The 22,937-nt window shown below is 44.9% G+C and overlaps 1 protein-coding gene across 8 annotated transcripts in view; it reads right to left on the reverse strand.

Moving 5' to 3' along the window:
• GPCPD1 (glycerophosphocholine phosphodiesterase 1) overlaps positions 1-22,937 on the reverse strand; it is a 97,287-nt gene that overhangs the window by 12,977 nt on the left and 61,373 nt on the right. For 4 of the 8 annotated variants that reach the window (XM_078776455.1, XM_078776456.1, XM_068113503.2 and 1 more), the window contains exons 10-14: positions 20,886-21,018; positions 19,641-19,695; positions 16,622-16,711; positions 10,086-10,163; positions 2,930-2,969 (exon numbers count right to left, since the gene is read on the reverse strand). In XM_078776455.1, the coding sequence (XP_078632581.1) occupies positions 2,930-2,969; positions 10,086-10,163; positions 16,622-16,711; positions 19,641-19,695; positions 20,886-21,018 (396 nt within the window). Of the gene's footprint in view, positions 1-2,929; positions 2,970-10,085; positions 10,164-16,615; positions 16,712-19,640; positions 19,696-20,885; positions 21,019-22,937 lie in introns of all 8 variants that reach the window. The other 4 variants (XM_068113504.2, XM_068113506.2, XM_078776454.1 and 1 more) reach the window with 1 other exon arrangement.

A 22,937-nucleotide genomic window follows, 5' to 3' on the forward strand; every position in this document is an offset into this window, starting at 1 on the left:
TAGGCCACAACGCGTTGGTATATCAAAACGTCTTTATTCAAAGCTCGTACTTCAGCACTGGGCGGGCTCGAGCTTAGAGCCCGCATATATATCCCGAGGCCACGCCTAGTCCCCGGGCGTGGCCTATCGGTCGATAGGCGGGGCATGCCTCACAGTTCCCCGCTGAATTCTTGTCCCTTGTGTCCGCCACAGTACTCATTTGGTGGACACTGCACAAACCTGTGGCGTCTTGACACCACTTCCAATGAAAATGGAGCATTAATCGGTCATTAATTTTGAATACAGCACTTCAAGTGGGAACGAGATATCCACGATCATAAAGCGGTCTCCAATGGCGCTTTTCCATTGCACAGTACGGTACGGTACAACACTGTACAGTGTAGCGGTTACCGCTGGATGCACACAATCGCCTTGCACCGGCCAGAACACGGCCAGACGCGCCTCTCCCGGGCATGCCCGGACTCACTGTTCCCGGGCACGCCCGAACCTCCCGGGCACGCCCGGTCTCGTCTTTCCCGGGCATGCCCGCTCTCGCCTTTCCAGGGCTCGCCCAGAGCGTCCGGGCATGCCCGCTATCGCCTTTCCAGGGCTCGCCCAGGGCGTCCGGGCATGCCCGCTATCGCCTTTCCAGGGCTCGCCCAGAGCGTCCGGGCATGCCCGCTCTCGCCTTTCCAGGGCTCGCCCAGAGCGTCCGGGCATGCCCGCTCTCGCCTTTCCAGGGCTCGCCCAGGGCGTCCGGGCATGCCCGCTATCGCCTTTCCAGGGCTCGCCCAGGGCGTCCGGGCATGCCCGCTATCGCCTTTCCAGGGCTCGCCCAGAGCGTCCGGGCATGCCCGCTATCGCCTTTCCAGGGCTCGCCCAGAGCGCCCGGGCACGCCCAGCCTCGACTTGCCAGGCCGCAGCCAAACACGCCCGGGCAGGTCCAGACTCGCCTTTCCAAGGCTCGCCCTTGACACCCGGGCATGCCCGGTATAGCTTTTGCCGGGCAAACTTACCGACATAAATGTGTATATATATTGCTGCCCGATAAACGGGCTTTTGTCAGAATACCTGAGCTGTTTTGTTTCAATAAAGCAACTCGGACGAATTCCGTCTTTGGTCGAGTCACTTCTCTCGACTCGCGTTGGAGCGCCGCTCCTTCAACAGTATGGTTCGGTACGGTAATCTCCGTGTCGTTTTCCCATCGCACAACAGAACCGTGAAAATAAGCGGATTTATCTGAAGTGACGAAAAAAAAACGCGACCGCTGTGGTGACGTCATTTCTCATGCGACACTAAATGGAAACAGCTCCACAACTATGCAGGAACTTGATTCTGTGTTTTACTTCTTCGTCGGTTTTGGTTTTATTTAACTGAACATGAGTTTTTTAGCGAAATGCAAAAAGAGAGAGGACGTGTTTGAGAAGGAATTGTTTGAGAAGAAGCTGGAAGACGCCAGAAAGAGGACAGCTAAAAAGAGAAAGAAACTTTTGCAGACAATGATGAAGACCGACAACGAAGATTTGGGCCTTGTTCGTCGGCACAAACGAAGAATGAAACATATCGTGACGGTTCTGTGACGATTGCCCAATCAACGGTCTGCAGTATTGCTAGCTCCACCCATAGGTCCGGGTTCGGCTCGCTTGGTACCTATCCATAGCAGGACCAAATTTAGCACGGGTACTTAGGTACGGTACAGTTCGCTTGGCAATGGAAAAACGAAAAAAAACGGATTTTGGTTACGGTACGGTACGGTACCGCAGTGGAATAGCGCCATAAGGGCAGGCCTCCCCCAGTAAGGACGATTGCCCATGATCCAATAATGGGCATATCTTTTTTTTCGGACCCTACCCATATGACCTTGACCTTCAATATATTTAGGGATAGAGTGTAAATTAAGAAAACGTAACTTCATCCACAATATATTTAAAAAAATAACGTCATGAAAATCGGAGGAAAATTATTCAAGTTGGCGTTTTTGTTAATTAGGTCACAATCCGAAAAAAGTAGGTCGAGGACACTAATCAAATACCAGGTGCACAACTTAAATGCAGGTATGCTATTAAGATGCAATCACACATTGGAAGGTGAAGCATCCACATTGGCACATTGGCAATGAGTGATGACCAAAAAAAAAAAAAAAAAAAAAATTCAGACTACCATTTGACCTTTGACTCAGAAGTATGATGTAAATTAAGCATAAACACACCTAGCTCTCGGCTATCTAGTGAGGGTAATTATGTTCCGATTGGATAAGCCTTGGTTGAGTTTTGGTGAAAAATGGTAAAATGTCTACAATTGGGTCATGACCTTAAAATTAGGTAAAAGGTCAAAAAAAAAAGTAAACCCCGCATACTTTTTATTTCCATTATTGATGCAAAATTGCATTCTGAAGGTGACAGCCGGCTCAGAGATACAGGTCAGAAATTGGCACAAAAAGGGATAAAAACCTAAATGGTGGTTAGTACTCCTAGGAGTCGAAGAAAGTCTGTGGTACCAATAAAAATTGAGGCCGCTAATTGTAGAAACAAACCCTATAGCAGCACAAAGCCTTCCCCCAATCCCATATGTGGAGGCTTAATTAAGAAGCACAATAGTGGCTTTGAGAATGAGCAACCAAAAGGAACTGGTCACATGATGACGGCAAACATCTCCATATTAACACCACAACTTAGATGTTCTCGAATGATTGCAGACCGTGAGAAGGGTTACAAGAGATAAACGCAAATGGGGAGCGTCTCACAGATCAATGGCCATGGCAGTGTCCTGGTGCTCAATTCTTGCCACGAGCCTTGGCTCTCCACATCAAATGCACCCATTACGGAAATTTCCTTGAATAGTAATGTCCGGTCTTTGCATGGAAACGGTTTCAACAACATGCAGCGAGGCTGTTGATTGAACACCACAAAGGGAAAAATCTTGTAAGCCAGGGCCTCAAGTACACACTCACCAGCACTCGTGTTTTCAGGCACTGGATCGCCATGAGCAATCTGGAAAAAAACAGGAAACATGGAAATTCTCAGGCAACTGGACAACACCAAAAACTTAGGCAATCTCCCCCACCCCCAAACACCTCTTTAGCATGCTGTTGAGCAAAAAAAAAAATTAGCAAAAAAATCAAAAAATTTAGCAAAAAACTTTATCTTTAGCAACTTAAACTTTAGCAACTTCAGCACTTTTAGTACAAAACTTTAACTTTAACTTTAGTCAAAAAAAATCTTCTTCTTCTGAGCATTGGTCTGTCTGCAGATTGCTTACATAGTTGTTGGATGTGAACGTTAATGATAACGCTGTGTGTAGGGGTTTATCAAAGGTACAGCACCATCTCAATGGCGACTCACCTGGCAAGTATGACGACTACAATGAGTTCAGTATAACGAACAGCAATTTGCAAACTGGACAAATATTTGTACAAGGGAACAAGGTTAAGTGTACGTCACAATGGCGAGTATAAAAGATAAGAAACGTATATGAATGCGATATTGTACCTATATAGCTCGTGGGATGAAGTCAGGGCATCACCGTTTACCACACAACCTGTTAGGTGTGTTCATAAACACGCTTTCAAAGCATCTTCTCCATTCTTCGTTCACAAGGATGTGGTGCTGCCAGTATTCGTGTTCTCGTGTTCTGCCCGAAGAAGCAGTTTCTTGGCAAGGGTTATACTGGGTGGTTTGCCATTGCCTGCCCAGCAGTAATTTATAATTTGGTCATGGTGCCGGCGATAGCTCGCCTACTTTTCACGAAGGACACCGTGGGATCTTTAAAGGTCCATCAACTAATGTCGGCAGACGGAACACCAGTTTAACGGCTATCTGAGGGAAGGCACAGACGTGAATGAATCACCCTTGCCTGTGCAACACCGGGCTGACAGTGTTTAGCTGGATCGGGATTCAAACCCTGGCTCGATGGCTTAGTGGCAAGTATGTGTACATTTAGGCCAGTATGGCATGGTATTTATCGGATTCTCTAGCTTCATAAATGTTCCGATTCCATCCAATGTTCCGATTACGGGAGTACAGTGTGCCATATTTTCACACTGTACTCGTACATTCTGTATCGTAAAATGGGGGGAATAGGGACAGCAAGGTGAATAAGGACACAAACTGAAAAAAAGTTCGGAAACTTTTTTCGCTGAAAATTGACAACCACACTGATTTGTTGATATTTGGGTTGAAAGTGTTCTCTTGTTTTTTTTAAAAAGCAACTTATAGTCCCTATTAACCCCATATATGGGTTATATAGGAATAAATAGGATTTTATGGCTGTCCCTATTCACCCCGTTTTACAGGTGAATAGGGACAGTCACTAATACAGAAAAATAATAAACAAGAAACAATCCTGAGTTTCCAACTTATTGCTAAATTGATAGCTCAGATGGATGCACATAATATGCACCCATAATATAAACCATGGCGCCAATGAAAAAAAAATGGGACAAAAAGTTTCTCCAAACTGTCCCTATTTCTTGATTATTATTTTTTTGTATTAGTGACTGTCCCTATTCACCCGTAAAACGGGGTGAATAGGGGCAGCCATAAAAATCCAATTTTTTTTTTTTTTTTTTTTTTTGTATACAAGATCGAGGCTCGTGAAAGAGCGAACATTTATCACACAGAAAGACAAACCGACAAACCGACACATAACCGACAAATAGAACAAATAACATCGGGAGCGGTAGACAAGATGGGGAGAGAGGGGGAAGGACACAAACACAACATTTTAGAGCAGGAACCGAGAGACATGGAGACATCGAGAGATCTGTGGGAGGGAGAGGGCTTTGGGGGGGAGGCATGGGAAAGGGGGTGGGAGAGGCATAAAACATATGGACACTGCCAGGACTACCAGGAAAGAAGTTGGAATTACAAACAAGGTGGATCTGGGGTGAATTAGTGGGGGTAGAAAAGATCAAGGTTTTGGATGGGGGAAGATAAGAGATGGTGGTGAACAGCTGTTTTAAAGACCTGGAGGGAGGAGTGGGATTGAAGGGAGTGTGGGAGTTTGTTCCAGAGGCGGGAGAAAAGAGGAATGAAGGAGTGAAGGTGAGCAGAGAGCCGAGATTTCGGCAGTTTAACCATCAGAGGCTTGCTGGCAGATCTTGTGCGACCTGTAGGAATATTTGGGGGACAGAGCACAGAGAGAGCTGGGGGAGCAAGGCCGGAGAGGAGTCGGTAGAAGACGGAAAGACCACCAACCTGCCTGCGGTGAGTGAGTGAGAGGCCCTTGGAGTTAGCTTCATCACGGGAGATTCCAATGATTCTGAATGCTTTGCTTTCAACAGCGTGAAGACGAGCTAGGTGTGAGGCAGGAGCACCAGCCCAGAGGGGAGAGCAGTATTCCATTGAGCTGCGGATGAAAGCCTTGTACGTGGTGAGGAGCTCAGGTGTGCCAAGGAAGGACTTCGCACGACGGAGGATGCCCAGTCGGCGACTGGCTTTGCAGGCCAGCTTGGAAATGTGGTTTTCCCAAGAAAGATCATGGCAGATAGTGAGACCCAAAAGCTTGAGCGACAGAACTTCTTGGAGAGGATTGTTGAGAAAGTAGATGGGAGGGTTGTCCAGTCGATCTTTTCGGAGAGACATAGTAAGAGTGTGAGATTTGTCAGGATTGAAAGACATGTTCCACTTGTTTGACCAGTCTGTGATTTTGTCCAGGTCTTCAGAGAGTGAGGAGGCTGCAGACTGCCGATCTGAGGGAAGAGGATAGAGCGGCAGAGAGTGGAGTCATCAGCAAAGAGATAAAGAGGATTTTCCAGAGAGTCGGAGAGATCATTGATAAAGACCAGAAAAAGCACAGGGCCCAGCACACTGCCTTGGGGAACTCCAGCCTGAACAGGAAGGGGAGATGAGAGAAATCCATTCAGGGCCACACGTTGACTACGACCAGAGAGGAAGTCCGCAAGCCATGCATGGAGATTTCCATGGATACCATAGGAGTAGAGTTTGGTGAGCAGAGCTGGGTGCCAGACCGTATCGAAGGCACGTGATATGTCGAGGGAGATAGCTCTGATTTCCTGTTTGGCACTGAGGACCTCCATCCATTGTTGAGACAGGAGAAGCAGCATGTCCAGAGTAGAGTGACCTGGTCTGAATCCAAATTGATGATCAGAGATCAAGCCATTGGAGAAGAGGAAAGATTTCATATCCGAAGCAATGATGGATTCCATGACTTTGCTGATAATTGGGAGCAGGCTGATTGGTCTGTAGTTAAAAGGATCTGTTTTTGCACCTTTTTTGTGTAAAGCGGTAATGTTTGCTGATTTCCAGGATGCTGGCAGATGACCTTGAGCAAAAGATAGGGTGAAAAGAACAGAGAGAGGGTGATATAGAGCGGCAGAGCAGGATTTTAGGACCCGTGGGCTGATGCCGTCTGGTCCAGTTGCAGAATCAGAGTCGAGGTTAGACAAAAACTCCTCCACCTTGTCAGGAGAGAAGGACACAGAGTCCAGGAGCAGTTGGGTTCGACTGGGAAAGGTGGGAACAGAGAGAGATGGGTTTGGGACTAAAGATTTTGAGGCAAACACAGAGTTGAGGCATTCGGCTTTGTCACGTGCGATGTCAACTGTGTGGCCATTTGAGGTAAGGGAGGGGATGGAGGGGGAACAAACACCAGAAACGGATTTGACCAGACGCCACCAGGTTTTGGAGGAAGGAGACAGGTTTGAGAGTTCGTTCTTGAGTGAGGAGAGATAGTGCTTCCTGGCACTCCTGAGGGTAGACACACACTTGTTCCGAGCTTGGTGGAAGGAACTGAGATTGCCTTCAGTTGGATTAGCCTTCCAAGAGGCAAAGGCAAGTTGTTTCAGGGCAACTGCCTCACCACAAGATTCGGTGTACCATGGACGGGAGGAAGGGTAAGACAACTGAAGACGAGATGGGATAAATCTGTGCATGAGAGAGATCAGTTTGCTTTGGAAGAATTCCCAGGAAGAATTGATGTCAGAGGCAGTGGAGATGGGAGACCAATCCAGACGATTGATGGCTGCTTGAAGCCCGTCCCAGTCGGCCTGAGTGAAATGCCAGACTCTTCGACGCTGAGGAGGCTCTCTGAGAATGGCCAGAGAGATGTCCACTTTGACAAGCACATGATCAGAAGAACCGATTGGAGCAGAAGAAGAGCACTAGCAGGGAAGTTTGTCATAACCAAATCTAGAAGAGAAGAAACTCCATTGGCTGAGATCCGGGTCGGGAAATTGACAGATTGTGTCAATCCCAGTGAGTCACAGAAGTCCTTTGCTGAGGTTCCATGACTGGTGAGAGAGGAACCCACACCCAACCAGGTGGCATGATGACAGTTGAAGTCACCACATATGAGGAAGAGAGAGTTGGGATGAGTGGATAGAAGTTGGTCCATGTTGTCAGAGAGTGAAATGTAAATTGAGTCATGACTGTTTGGGGGACGGTACAGAACACATATGAACAAAAGGTGGGAGCGGAGAGGAAGCCGTAGCCAGAGGTACTCCTGGGGGTGAGGAGGAGAGAGGGCAGTGCAAGGAGAATGAGGAAGAGAGTTTTTGATAAAGATAGCCACCCCACCACCAGGACGAGGCTCAGGTCTATCATACCGGAAGAGGGAGTAACCAGGAAGAGATATTGAGGAATCAGAGACATCTTGAAGGAGGAAAGTCTCTGTTATGCAGATCAAGTCTGGATTGTCAGAAGCAACCTGTATGGAGAGATCAGTCAGGTTTGAGCGAAGGCCCCGGATGTTTGAGGTCCATACCGTTAAAGAAGAGAGAGGGGGAGCATCGGGTACAGGACAGGGGAGGGGAGGAGTAGGGTAAGATGAAGGATGAGAGGGGGAGGTAGGGAGAGCAGTTGATAGTGTGTCAGAGATTACAGAAGAGTTCCAAAAAAGGGAAGGATGAGGAGGATGAAAGGTTTGGTGGTGAAGGGATGAGGCAGAGTGAGGGGTTGTTTGAGGGGGGGCATGGGACAGTAGAAGGTTGGGGGGGGGGTGGAGGCATGAGATAGAAGGGAGACGAGGTGGGGAGGAGGCAACTTTGAGGAGGGGGGAGGAGGGAGAATTTGAGAGGAATGGTATGGGGGGAGATTTGAATGGGAGGAGTTGGGGGGGAGTTTTGAAGGGGAGGAGTGAGGCGGGAGTTTAGGAGGGGAGGGACAAGGGGGGAGTTTAAGAGGGGAGGGGCAAGGGGGGAGTCTAGTAGTGGAGGGGCAAGGGGGGAGTTTAGGAGTGTAGGCGCAAGGGGGGGGATTTGGAGGGGAGGGGCAAGGGAGGAGTTTATGAGGGGAAGGGCAAGGCGGGAGTTCAGGAGTGTAGGGGCAAGGGGGGGGATTTGGAGGGGAGGGGCAAGGGGGGAGTTCAGGAGTGGAGGGGCAAGGGGGGAGTTTAAGAGTGGAGGGGAAAGGGGGTAGTTTAGGAGTGTAGGTGCAAGGGGGGGGATTTGGAGGGGAGGGGCAAGAGGGGAGTTTAGAAAGTGGATGATTAATGAAAGACGAACATTGATAACAAATTGGGTTTGTTGTGATTTTCAAGTTAGCAATCCGATTCAGAACGATGGAGGAGGGATGGAATGAATGTGAATTTAGACCATGTAGTGAGGGAGACGTATAAGATATTGAATTTCTTTTTTTTGACGTGGAATGAGTTGGAGAGGAAATTGAGAAAAGCCTTTTAAATAGGAAGAAAAACAGCGTGTTGTAATATACCACTGAATAAACCACTGAAGGGGAAAGGTTAAACATATTTAAAATAATATTTAAACAGAACCGTGAACAATCTTATATGCACAAAATACCAACGGGGGGAGGGCCGAGAGGGACCACCACGAGTCACGTGAACAGGGCAAAAGGTGGATGGCAAGGAGATAATGGGGGCGGGGTGAAAAGCACCGCGATACACCTGGACAGAAAGTACAGGATGAGACAACGGCACACGTGGAGAAAGGAAAAAGAAATGTGTTTTTTTTTTTTTTTTTTTTTTTGGGGGGGGGGGGTGGTGGGGTGGGGTGGGGTGGGGATTTAAAACGTTAGACAGAGAGTATTACGTTCGGTGTAGAAGGGAAAAACTGAGAGCCAAGCAAAACACGATGTAGGGGACTTAAGTTAACAAACACCGACAGGGGTACAAGGCCGCACACGAGGCGCAGAACAGGATTAATTAATTACGAGTTACAGGAAATTCAAACCAAAACTAACTATAAACAAACAATAAAGCATGGACGATAAAGTAACGAGTTGAAATTTGACAAACACACGAATGAAAAAATAACCACTTTGGATGCCCGGAGAGAAACCAAGCCTCCAGGTCGGAAGCTTCAACAACTAGGCCGCGTGGCCGCGCGCGGCACGAGATACTCGACTATTTTTTACAGGTATGAAAGATTAACCCCGATAAAATTTCCGAGGGACACTTAAAAGGTACACACACGTAAGATAAACAGTTTAGACAAGAATACAAATGTGACAATGACTTAGCTTCGAGCGTGCGCGAAGATCGTGGAACAGCTTCGAAAATCCGTGACCGCCCCGATCAAGATCTCGCGAGATCCAATATTCTTATTTAACCCATATATGGGGTTAATAGGGACTATACGTTGCTTTTTAAAAAAACAAGAGAACACTTTCAACCCAAATATCAACAAATCAGTATGGTTATCAATTTCAGCGAAAAAAGTTTCCGAACTTTTTTCAGTTTGTGTCCTTATTCACCTTGCTGTCCCTATTCACCCCATTTCACGGTACTGTAACGAGGACACCGTCGCAGCACATACACAGTTCTGTGCAGCGAGGATGTGGGTCGGTACTATTTGAACTGTCGCCCTTGGTATTTCCCACTTAAGCACATTTTAATCTCTTGCCACAACTTGACAAATCAGCCACATAATCAATAGCACTGTGTGGTATATTCCATATCCTCATCATGTTTTTGAGTTGAGGAAGTACACAGTAGATTTCCTTTATGAAGTTATCAGGAAAAATCACAGCAACATGTGGTGTATGTGTGGACTTGTGAGAGCAAGTTAGAGTGAAATATTAAGAAGTACAACACATGACGAAGATCATGCATGGGGAGATGGGTGGGGTGAAACCAAGCCATTAACAGGAACATCGATAGGTATAAGAGGAACAGAAAATGGAACTTACTTGCAGTGTGTGAAGACTATCCAAGGTGAAATCTTTAATTGCAATCTTGTGTACATTGTACATTTCTTTTTCATGTCTCTGTATATGCAAAGCAAACACAAAAAAACAAACAATGCAAATTCAGAGGTTTAAATAAAAGGCAGTTTTCAAAAATTTTATCAGCCAACAGCGAGATGGTCCGTTAAATATCTCACATATAAAAACCGATCTTGTAGTACATGGGCTTATGTATATTTGTGGACCGTTTTGCTAGATTCTTGGCAACTAGGCTTAAATCACTCTAAATAGCATATAAAATAAAAAAATTGCTGTTGCCAAATTTTCACATCTTCATGGCGGCCATCTTGGATTTCAAGATGGCCACCATTTCAGACCTATTTTGCCTTATATCTCACTTATTAATCAAGGTATCAGCACAAGAATAGTGTCCTTACCCACATTTTCGGGGTCAAGGAAGACAATGGTAATAATCAAATTTCAGCTGGATGGCCAACATCTTTATAATTTCAAGATGGCCACCATTTTTAAATCTAGTTTTGCCCAAACTCCAGGTCAAAGCCATACTTTAAAAGGTTTTCATGTATATCAGGTTTAAATATAAATGTCCTGGTATTGAATCTATTTACTTTTACTCACAGGTACTTACATTTTTAGATAATGGTTAGGATTGGATTGGGAGGGGGTGGATAGGAGGTGGGGGGACAGGGGAGTTCTTCTGCCAGATCCACACCCAAATATTATCTAAAGAATCAAGCTACCGTACATCTAGTTTTAGTCAAATATTATTCCTGAAACTGTGTTGGATGACTTTTTAACAATCTTTATTCTTTTCAGATGTTCAGCAGACGACCTTGAGAAGTTGCATTCTTGGATAACTGTGGAGGAAGAACGACTGCCGGCATCATGACCACGCCAGAGGAACCTGCTGCTAAAAAGAAGCCCATTGACTTCAGTCTTTGTTTGCTATGCCAAGGGAAGAAATACATAAAAAGGAAAGTGCTTGAGCCTTTAAGCACACCACAGGCAGATACATATGAAACATTTTTGCGAAATCTCACCAAACGAGATACATACAGGAATCCGCCATATGTGGCCATAAATCAAAGACTGCAAGGCTTATCCGCTGGTGATCTGATGTCAAGAAAAGCATTATGGCATCGGAGCTGTTACGGTATGCTGACACATATACAGCATATTGAACGTGATAAAGGACGATATGAACAAGCCACAAGTCAAATGGACACTCGTGTTCTGACAGGAGGTAAGAAACGAGGAAGACCATCAACCACTCCTATTCCAGAGGAAGCCTCCTGTTCAGCACCAGCAGAAAGGCAGACACGGTCGACAGTACCATCATTCTGCCGGAATATGTGCTTTTTCTGTCAGACTGTGAAACAGGACAAAAAGACCGGGACAGAAGAGATACGCTGTGAGTGTAGAAGCAAAGATATTGGTAGGTCAGTTAAACAGATTGTGGAAAACAGTGACAACAGTGTCTGGAAACTCAACCTTGCGGACTTTCTCGTTGAGGGAGATTTTCTTGCAAGGGACATAACCTACCATAAGAGCTGTTTGACCTCCAACTGGAGTCGCTACGTGCAAATGCCACAGTGCAAAAATTGTGCAGGTGACCAAAGTGGTGATGGGGACTTAGGACAGAGAGAGAGATTTGTATCAGCTGAAATTGAGTTCTTCGCTGAATTACAGGATTGCATCGATGATGGACAGTTTGTCTCAACACCTGAGGCTGATGAGGTCTACAGTAACATGATGCGGGACTATGGTATTCAGAATCACAGCATCACCAGGGGCAGGCTGTTACAGAAGATCCGTGAGAACATTTGTTGTGATATTACCGATGGTCAAGGCCAAAAACCTTCTGTCATTCATGGCAAAAAGGCAAGAAGGACAGCAATAGATGCTGCAATTGAGGTGATTCCTAAAGCTGTGGAGGAAGGAATTCTTAATGCAGAGAAATTCGGACAGGAGGCTTACAGTGCATTTGTAGAAAAGAGAATAAAGGGAAACCAAAACCTGTGGTCGACAATGACCAAATTGAAATTGCCATCTTGGAATTCGGTTGGCAAAGACCTGTTGGTGAAAACTGGTAGTGAGGTAGTGGCACTGAAAGTGACGACATCCCTGTTTGCTCGACTACTAGTCATTGCAAGGTCATCGAGGGAAGCAGTGGATCTAGAGGAAGTGGTAGGGGCACATGAACTGTCCAATACCAATAGAACTCTTCTCCAGCCAAATGGAATGGTCCACCCCACCACCGACAAGAGCAAGATCATATCACTCCTGGAGGGTCTTGTGAAATCCAGTGATGACACAAACTCAAGTGACCATGCTGAAGAACTTGCAGAACACCCTGAGAATGTGCAAGAAAGACCCAGGACATGCTTAATTGTTGATGGAATGGCGCTATTGCAAGAATTAACGAGTGTCAATAAATTTCAGAACTGCAAGGAGCTAGGCACAGCGTATGTACAGCTAGCCGAATGCAGAGGACGTGCTTATGAGCAGCTTCGGGTTGTGTTTGACAATTACACAATTGATGCATCATTGAAGGAAGGAACAAGGGAACGTCGTAGAGGCAAGACCAAGGCAGTGAAAAACTATATTGTTGATGAGCAAACCAAAATCAAGGACACCAAGTCATTCCTTGCTAGTAATGTCACAAAGGATTCACTGACACTCTTCCTGGCAAATAGATTGATCAACAGTAGATCCTCCATGCAGATTGTAACGGTGACAAGGAGAAGTGTCCAGAGCAATTTTGAATGTGAAATTGCTAAAGAGGTCAGTAGCCAGGAGGAAGCTGACACACTCATGATTTTGCATGCAGTGCAACTTGTGAAAAAAGCATTCATTGTGAGTATCTATTCCCCAGACACAGATGTGTTGTTACTTGCTCTACATCGAAGTGATGACCTAGGAAGTGATGCTGCAGTTATCATGGGCACTGGAAAAAACCGTCGGAAAATCTTACTAAGGCCAATCTATGAACAGCTTGGTGCTCAGAGGGCAAAAGCACTTGTTAATTGGCATGCTCTCACCGGCTGTGACACCACTGGCCACATTCAGGGCAAGAGTAAAACAACTTGCTTCAAGGCATTCACTGAAAGTAGTCAAACAGTAGTGTCAGCAATTGCTCAGCTTGGAGAGGGTGATAAACCATCTGATGCTGTCCTAGAAGGATGTGAAGAGTATTTCTGTCGCCTCTTCTGTCCGAAAGGTGTCACAATAAGAAGTGCTGCTGAACTACGATGGCACCTATTCCGCCAGCTGAAGGCTGATCAGGGAGTCGAGAAACTAACACCAACTGCTGGTGCCTGGAAAGAGCATGTCCAGCGTGCTCATTTGCAAGCACACACGTGGGCACAAGATCTAACTCTAAATCCAACTGTGATCGACCCAAACACCTTGGGATGGGAAACTGTTGGAGGCGAATTGAGACCAGTCCTGACGCAGGTTGCAATTGCTCCAGCCTCAATTCTCCAACTTGTTCGCTGTGGCTGTGGACGAGCTGCAAAGAGTCCTAGCAAATTGTGTTCACGCAGGTGTTCATGCAAAGCTAGGAATGTAGTCTGTACCGAATTGTGTAACTGTGATGCTGATTTGGAGAAATGCTGCAACACTGATGCCCAGCCTATTGGGAATGACATTGTGTTTGATCAGTAGAGAGCCCGTCGTTTGGATTTTTGATAGGAGTTGTTTGATGAAACAAACTGATTAACAAACTGTAGCATTGCTTTCAGAAAAGGCTTAAGTCTATGATGGTTGCTAGCCACCACAACTAGTCTTCATCAATTGTCTCAGACTAAGACACTAGGCTATGTTTGCTCATACTATGATTACAAATGGCGGCCATCTTGAAATTATAAAGATGTTGGCCATCCAGCTGAAATTTGATTATCACCATTGTCTTCCTTGACCCCGAAAATGTGGGTAAAGACACTATTCTTGTGCTGATATCTTGATTAATAAGTGAGATATAAGGCAAAATAGGTCCGAAATGGTGGCCATCTTGAAATCCAAGATGGCCGCCATGAAGATGTCGTGAAAATTTGGCAACAGCAATTTTTTTATTTTATATGCTATTTAGAGTGATTTAAGCCTAGTTGCCAAGAATCTAGCAAAACGGTCCACAAACTTTGGTTTCCCAACATAAGCCCATGTACTATTGTTGCGAAATGAATTTTCAGCAAGAAGAAAGAGTCTCACAAATCATGGGTCTCTCTCATGATGGAGCAACTTTCACAGATAATTGTCCTCTCTTCTCTCCATGCCTACCCTACCCTTCCACCCCCCTCCCCCTCCAACACAATTGTAACAATCTAGGGGTGTAGTCCAGCCGGAGCGCACCAGGCGGAGCTCCGGCACGTCAATCTATCGGAGGCGGAGCTTAGCTCCACAACAGTTAAAAAAAAAAAATACCAAACACCCACATTCAGATGGGTTGCGTTATTGTGCTTTGCATGCTTTCATGGCCAAATAATAGGGATCAAACCTTGGATATGTCGATACGTTGGACACTTTGTCTATGGAGCGATATTATAACAATACACGTTATAGTAACACAGACCCGGACAAATTGCCGAATACAACAAGGTCCAGAAGCGAAACAAACTTTCGAACCATTTTATATCCAGATTTCATGAATTATCTTTTGTCTACAAAAAGTATATATATATATATTTTGGATACAAGATCGATGCTCGTGTAAGAGCTAACATCAATCACAAAAAAGAAAAACGAACACACAAAACATACAATAAAGCGAGTGGGAGACAAGATGGGGAGAGAGAGGGAAGCACACAAGTACAACAGCAGAGAACAGGGACAACAGAAGATCTGTGGGACGGAGAGGGCTTGGGGGGAGGAGGAGGCATGGGAAGGTGGGGGGGGGGGGGGGGGGGGGGGTTGGGAAAGGGATAAAACACATGGACACTGCTAGAACTCCCAGGAAAGAAGGAAGTCGGTATTTCAAAAAAAAAAAGTTGATTTGGGGGTGAATTTACACCCTGGAAGATGTGGCGGCGTGGAAAATGTTTGGATGTTTCCAACTAGTTGAAATCTGGGCCTGGGTGGATTAGTTCTCGTGAAGAATGGCGATCACGTGGTACGAACAAAGGTAGGCCGAAAATGCAACAATGATACGGACTCCTGTTGGCAGAGCAGATAAGCATGATGTCATCTACTGTATATATTAACATCATCCTTACCTGTTCTGGCACCTGTTCTGGCATCCTTACCTTTCAATACTCTCGGATGTCTTCCGGCCCCAAAGCTTTATCTTCTTTCCTCAATTCCAAGAAAAAAAAGGAACTTTACAAATAATGCTAGCAGACCAGACAGCCAGCTTAACGTCCATCCGTAGGGCCAGACTAGACAGCTTAAAGGTGAGTGCGTGTACTGTACCTGTAGAAATCCTACAAGCCCTTACCATGTGGTACCAAATAAAAATTCTCTATTTCTTAAAATACATAGTTTTGTCGAAAAACGGTTCCTTCTTATTAAAAAGGAGATTCTGTTGTGTGTGTGTGTGTGGTAAGATGGGTGTATCTTTATTTATCATGGTAAAAGGTACGTATTTCATTTATCACTCATTTTAGGGGAACTCAAATTGTTAGTGTTATGTTAAAACTTGATGTGATAATAGATCTGGCGATGAAGTCATGGCTGACATATTTTTGAAGAGCTCCGGCCCGCACCTCAAAATTTGGCACTATATTACTATACCGTAAGAGATGTCTGTCTGTATGTATGTATGTATGTCACCATTTTTCTCAGGGATGACCAAATGGATTGATGTTCATCAAACTTTCAGAGGTTACTCAGTGAGTGCCAGGGAGTGTTTAGGCAAAAACCCAAAAAATAGAAGAAAATAAAAAATAAACAAGATTTGATATCTTCAAGATGCCAACAGGATTAGAACAGCACCGGGCAATGCCAGGTAACCCTGCAATTATTTAATAAATTTTAATTTCTTGTTCCAATCTTTTTTATTTTCCCAAATCAATGGAGGAGCTGGTCCGAGCGCATAAACCGCACAAAGAAGTAACAGATACTTGACAAACCAACAGTATTTGAAGAGAAAATAAATTTTCATACTGAAGTCTATGCTCATTGAGCACACCAACTTTACAGACTGACAGAGATTAAAAAGGAGAACGAGGAGATGAAACACAATCAGGGATCGTAACATCATTAGCCATGCTTCAGGTATGAACACTAAAATCAACCAACTGTGAGATGTAAAAGAAACTACAGGCCAAGCACAAAGCACCAGCTCACAATAAAACGGTAGGAAACAGATCAGAATATCTTGCACAATGTAAACCCTTCATCGCATTCATAATGTCACGGTACATGCACAACTATTATTAAACATGAACAAGGTCATCGCTCCGGTCTTCAGCCAACAATTCATGTTTAAAACATCTTCTCGCCCAAATTTTCCTTTTGCACAAATCTCTAAAGGCAGCGATGGAAATCGACTCTCAAGCACAAATTCTCTCACTCACCATTACCTTTATCATCACCGGACAAACAAGATCATGGTAGATCATGGGGACCTTGTCTTTCGATAACTGCACGTCCATCTCAACAAAATCCGCTCCCTAAAAGACAAATCCAGAAACAGTAATGAGCAGGCCAGTGCAGAGGCTAAATAAATAAATAAATAAAAGTCAGTTACAGCAAAATATATGAACATTTGGGACATCTTAGCGTGAGCGGAGCAAGACACAAAAAATATTTACTTTTTTCTTTGTGTGTAGGAAGAAATGAGAATGTAGGAGGATTGAACATTATATTATATTGATATATGATTCGAGTTGACAGGATGAGAAGGGAGGAGGACGAAAAGGAGAGATGAGGAAATAAATAATTTTGCGACTGAAAGATTTAAGGAATGAGCTCAGAATGAATGGAAATAATGAATTAGCTATTATTATTTATGGTCGTTTTGAGAAGAAAGAAGAAGGAAACGAGGGAAGCATTTTGAGTCAGTATGGAAAAGCATGTGTGTGAGATGCTTCTTGTGTGAGAGCTTCTGCATGTGTGAGAAGTGTTATGATTTATGGGAGCGAGACATGGGTAATGAACGTCGAGCAGCAACGAAGGCTGGAAAGGGTGGAAATGCGAATGGTTCGATGGATGTGCGGAGTATCGTTGAGAGAGAGGAGGACAAATGATGAATTGCAAAAGATGATGGGAATATTGCCTGTGATTGATGCTGTGAAGAGGAACAGGTTGAGATGGTTTGGTCATGTATTGAGGAAGGATGAAAGTGACTGGTTGAGAAGAGTGATGGAAGTTAATGTAGAAGGAAGTAGAGGACGGGGAAGACCGAGAAAGACTTGGCTAAAGATGGTGGAAGAAGAAATGCGGGCAAGGGGGTTAACAAGGAGAGATGCAGAAAATAGGGCAAAATGGAGAAGATTGTCATGGGGACCGCAAGGCTAACCCCCGCTCTAGTAAGGAAAATGGCCTTAAAATGCATGTTGTTGTTGTTGTATGGAAAAGCACGAGTTTGACGAAGGATAAAGTTTAGCAAAGAGTGAATGGGGAAGGAGGCTTGTCAAACATGTGGGCCACAAAGAATGAGCCGTACCATCAAAACATGAGGTAATGGGCCTTTTGGATATTAAACTTGGCGTCCTGTCGACTAGCAATAGTTGGTGAATGATAATTAATAACCCCGCAGCGTCCTTTGTGAAAAGTGGGCGAGTTATCGCCAGAACCCTGAACAAATTAAGAATTCCTGCTCTAACCTACAGGGAGCACTTGTTTAATGGCACAGAAACATTCCTAGTAAATGATGGCAATCTGCAGTCACGTGCGGTATACACAAGAAGAACAAAAGACAATGCATGTTGGATTTTGTTGCGTACTAGATTTTAGATTAAACAGGTGAGGATGTCTTGTCCACATGTTCCTCTGCGTCAAACTGGCGGGTGAGTGGGGAAAGGTGATCTGGCGTTTATCTGGAACGTTTTATCTGTGATTGGCTGGAACGTATGGATCGGTGGTTTGTCCACCGTCCCATAGGGGAGGGGCTCTCAGCATGCTGTGACGTGCTCCCTCCCACCTTTCTTGCTATTGTGACATTCTGCCCTTGTGAGCAGCCCGCTTGATCCTGCCTGCTCTCTCAGGGTCTGCTCTCCAGCCATTCAGCCTCTGGTTCCTTATAGTCAGGCAGATAGGTGTATCCATCATAAGAATTGTGGGTTTAGACGTAAAAGCATGAAATTTGGCACAGTCATAGATAATAATCTAATGAATAATTCCAGATATGGACCCACCGCGAAAACGTCCTATGGTAGCCATGGCGGGCATTTTACAAAATGGCCGTTTTGACCGCGATTATTTTTTACCGGACGACACAAATGCTTCGTTATGTTCTAATGAAATGACTCTAGATACACATATATGCCATAATTGTATTCTCCAAATGACCACAATTTGCATTTGTGTTGCCAGCAATGTCAATTAACCCACCAAGCACTGTAACGGTAACTTATATTACTAGATAGTTCCAGTTTGATCTTGTTTATACGTCACAATTTTCTCCACCACACTGGCACAAAGCGGTACATTTCAAACTAGCTTGTTTGCACTTGCATCGTCCCTTGCAACCCTTTTTGCATTTACAACAAATCAGCTCCCTTGATGAAATGCTGGCTTCAGGAAGCATGGACCACAGGGGTTTCCAGTTGTGGGGATCGATCCATCCCCAATCCCCAGGTGAGGGCAGATCCATAACAACCTTGAGCATGTTTCCCCAGCAGTGGCTATTTCGTGCTATTTCCCACACTCACCTGGTGCAGTGTGCAGGCCAGTTATGTGTATCGTACCACAGAGGGTGTTCGCTTTTCTTGAATACTAAGTTATTGTATTTCCTATCCATATTCGTGCTCTGCGTTTTTTTACCATCTGTCTCGTGTCCCAAACCATATTTTTATTTAACTCTTAAAGGCACTCACCACCATTTTGCTGTGCCGACAATTTGGCTTACCGATTAATAACCCTTGGAAGGATAAAATTGATAATCATGTGACTTCACTTACCATGCTGGCTTAGCTATGCATGGGATTAACGACGAGTCATGCAACCTTCAGGTGTTGTGCGTCAGATAAAGTGGCCTTGTGCGAGTCATCCTTGAATTGTCTGCTTCAGCAAGGTCGGTACCGACTAAAACAGTGAAGTACTTTGGGGTCGGGCCCGTCAACGTGACAATACATTTAATGAATAGTAACCTGAGGTTTAAAATCAGCTTGTTCCCCTCTGTTTCTATGTGATGCAGCAGTTTAACCATCAGAGGTATCTCAATCCAGAGCCTGCTTTGAGCATCACGTACCAAACCAAAGCAAGTAGCAGCTAACAAGTATCTATTTAGACATCTATGAGGTGTTTGTACTATGCTACCAATCAAAAGAATAGTTGGCTTATTTTACTGTTTATTACATTAGTTTTGTTAAAAAGCTAGTTTAGCTATTGAAATACTTGTTAAAACGAAAAAGAGTGAGGTATAAAAAGCATGCTTACATGCTGTGCTGCATGCTTGAATGAGGATATGGTGTTCTCTCTAACTCTGGCTGGCCTAGAAAATGAGAAGAACAAATAATTCAGTTCCTTACAAAGTTTCACAATGACAAAGATACTCAGAATATCGACACAAAAAGACCAAGGAAGGAAAAGGGGCATCTTCAATTTCTGAAAACACAACTGAAAGAGAGTTTGGACACTTTCATAAAGCTGCCAGAATAAAAAGAACAACCCTGATTGCAAAACAAATCAAAAATTTAAGCTTTAACAATGTGAAAGGAACACAAACAAATAGATTACATTCATTAGCATCTGCTAGCATGTCATAATTGGCATGATCAATGCTTGCACCCATGAAGATATTAAATCAATAACATGGATTTTGACACCAGGATATGATCGAAAAGACAGATTCAATGCAGATGTGGTGGGACATTCTTTTATAAACTGTTCCCAGACAAAGCATTAGATGTAAAAGCACACTTCTTAAAATAGAAGTGACTATAGTCGAACAGAAGTCACTATTTGAACTTGCCCTATTCAGTACTTCTCAAATAGAAGTGACTGAACATGGAGAGATAAAAGTCGATGAACCAGAACCAAATTCAACTCAAGACTGCAAGGAATTTAAGTTAATTGCCCTTCAGACACATACTCAAAATTGTTCAGGGGATTAAAACAAGTCGAAACAGGTGAAATGAGAGAGCAGTACTCGGTAGCAAACTCGGTTGCAGTAACTGCAAAAATTTTTTTACCACTACAACAGCACTCGGTAGCGCATACCTCCCTCCGCCAGGATGAACAGTATATGTTCTGTTTCCCACTGATAGGCCGGATCTGAATCTGGACCTGAACCAAGATCTAATTGGCTTGTTCTTGTCACCTACCCAACTCATCCACCATGTTTTGTCATAATCCATCCATAACTGTTTGAGATATCGTGCTATACATTGTTTTTGGCCCCGTCTCTCAATAGTGAAGAATCACTTTTTTAAACTCTAGTATCTGGATCCCAATCTGGATTTTCACCAAAATCGAACCAATTTGTTCTTATCGCACACCAAACCTCTCCACCAAATTTCCTCCAAATCCGTACATAACATTTTGAGATATCCTGCTCAGGCAGACAGACACACAAACAGACAGGGGTGAAAACACAACCTCTGTCTGTCCACACAAAAACAAGTGAATATAAGAATATATATCATGATGGCGATGGTTCAAATCTGGGTGCAGGCCACTGACGTTTGGGAGGAAATAGAGGCTCCTGCACCCCTATGGCCGATATGAACAGGACTGCTCGGCTGCCAGTGCCGTTGGGACCCCTCACTCATGTCCAAAGAGAGTCCAGCGATAGGACGCACAATCAGGAAGTGCACTATAAACGGACAAAGCGGAGAGCAAAGCAGAAGCTGATGCAAAAGCAAGATCAAAGTAAAAATTCCTTTTGTGCAAAAAAGAAAAGAAAAAAGCTTTACAATAAATTTCTATCGATTTCATTCGCCCGATAATACGTGACTTTTGAAATGATGTAATCTGCCTCTGAATTCTCGGCACGAATGCGCAGAAACCCTAAGCAATGAGGTCCATCGGGTTGGCCTGGATGTGTATCATGCGTGCCAGGTAAGGATTGTAGCATGAAACGGCTCACGGAGCTTTTAAAGAAGCAGAAAATACTTGGAAGCATACCTGTGAAAAAGGGGTGTGCACCTGCATAACGAAAGATTTGGAGAACTTTCTGATCGACCCATCCAAAAAGTTGATATTGTTACAGACACGACTTTGATGTTATGGTGGGCCGAGCGGAATGGCCGCCGTGTCCGCACAAGTTACCCGATTATACTCGAACGTTGCCGAGTCGCGCTACGCTAGATCAATTGAGGAAAGGACACACGGCTGGGATTAAAATGACACGACACCAGGGATACGGTTCTCAAGACCTCCGGAGGAGGTTATATTAGGGCGGAAGGTCAGATTACAACTACAAGAGGGACAGCATAGAAAGGCAGGCACTTAGACACACTTATCTTATTCCCGACAGACCACAGATAAACAGGACAAAAACTGACTCACACGGGGATTGATGGCAAGGAAAGCGGGTATTCGATGGCCAGCACAAGGTGCACCTTGTGCTCAGGGACAGGATAGCGCGGCCCAAAAGATGCAGGAGGTCTCTCAGCGCTCGGAGGTAGTGACTTCTCTTTCTCCAAGCTGGGGGCGCATCTCTCGTCACATCCGGTAAGTCGCTGCGTATATCCGGCGGGGAGTGACACGCCCTCGGCTCGTTAGCTCCGCCCCAGATGGAATCGGTCCGCCCTTCTTATTGGGTGCGGGGGGGGGGGTTACCAGGCTCCGCCCTTGACGAGGAGCTGACAGCCAGCCCCTTCGTGGTAACCCCGTGGAGCGCATGGGTAATGGCGGCTAACCGAGCCGGAGTGAGGACGCACACTCCCCGCGCGCGCCGTTGTTGTAGTTGTAGTTGTTGTTGTAGTTGTTGTTTGGGGAAGAAGATGGGAGGAGGTATGGGAAGGTCCTAAACTCACTACTGGTGCCATCTAATCACATTCTGGTGCAACGAAGAGTCAGAATTAATGGAAACGAGTCCTTAACTGACATAGACTAAGAATAACTAGCAAGATGTCCGAAAGTTGTCTACGTGAGATGCGGTGGACCTGGGCACGACATTTAATGGGGGAAAGAGGGGAAGGTCGGTTCTACAGAGTGTTGTTTACAGACAATGGGACTAGGGAATGGGGGATTGGGGATAGTTGGGGAGTATTGGGGAAATAGGGGAATATTTACAAGCGGATATGGAGGCCAAATTCCATATTCGCAACATTGCACCCTTCTCTACCCTCGGGGCGTCCCGACCCGATAAATTTTTACCTATTTTAGTGTGGCACTCAGATGTAGTTCCCTCTACTATTAACTCTACCCTGAGTGCGACAGTTTTACAGATATTCACAAATGAGTAAATATGTCCCCCTGCGACGTTGCACCCTTCTCCTCTCAGAAACACACCCACAGGATAACCGAATCCGGAAAGAATTCGCAAACTAAACATACAGCCGGTAGGGAGCATTATTTACAAGACTACGCTGATATTTACACTACGATCCAGGACCTGTTTTTGGAGGAACACATGCAGATGTTATGCATAGAGAGAGAGCACGCATGCCAGCATCGATACACCAACCCACGAGTGCTCTGTGGCCTACGGCCTTTAATAATGTGCAGAGCACCCCTTCCCAGCACCAAAAGCACCACCCCATCACACAGTCAGCACCATCCGGTGCA

The sequence above is a fragment of the Myxine glutinosa genome, chromosome 4 (assembly GCF_964187855.1).
Source record: "Myxine glutinosa chromosome 4, kmMyxGlut1.1, whole genome shotgun sequence".
NCBI classification, from domain to species: Eukaryota; Metazoa; Chordata; class Myxini; order Myxiniformes; family Myxinidae; genus Myxine; species Myxine glutinosa.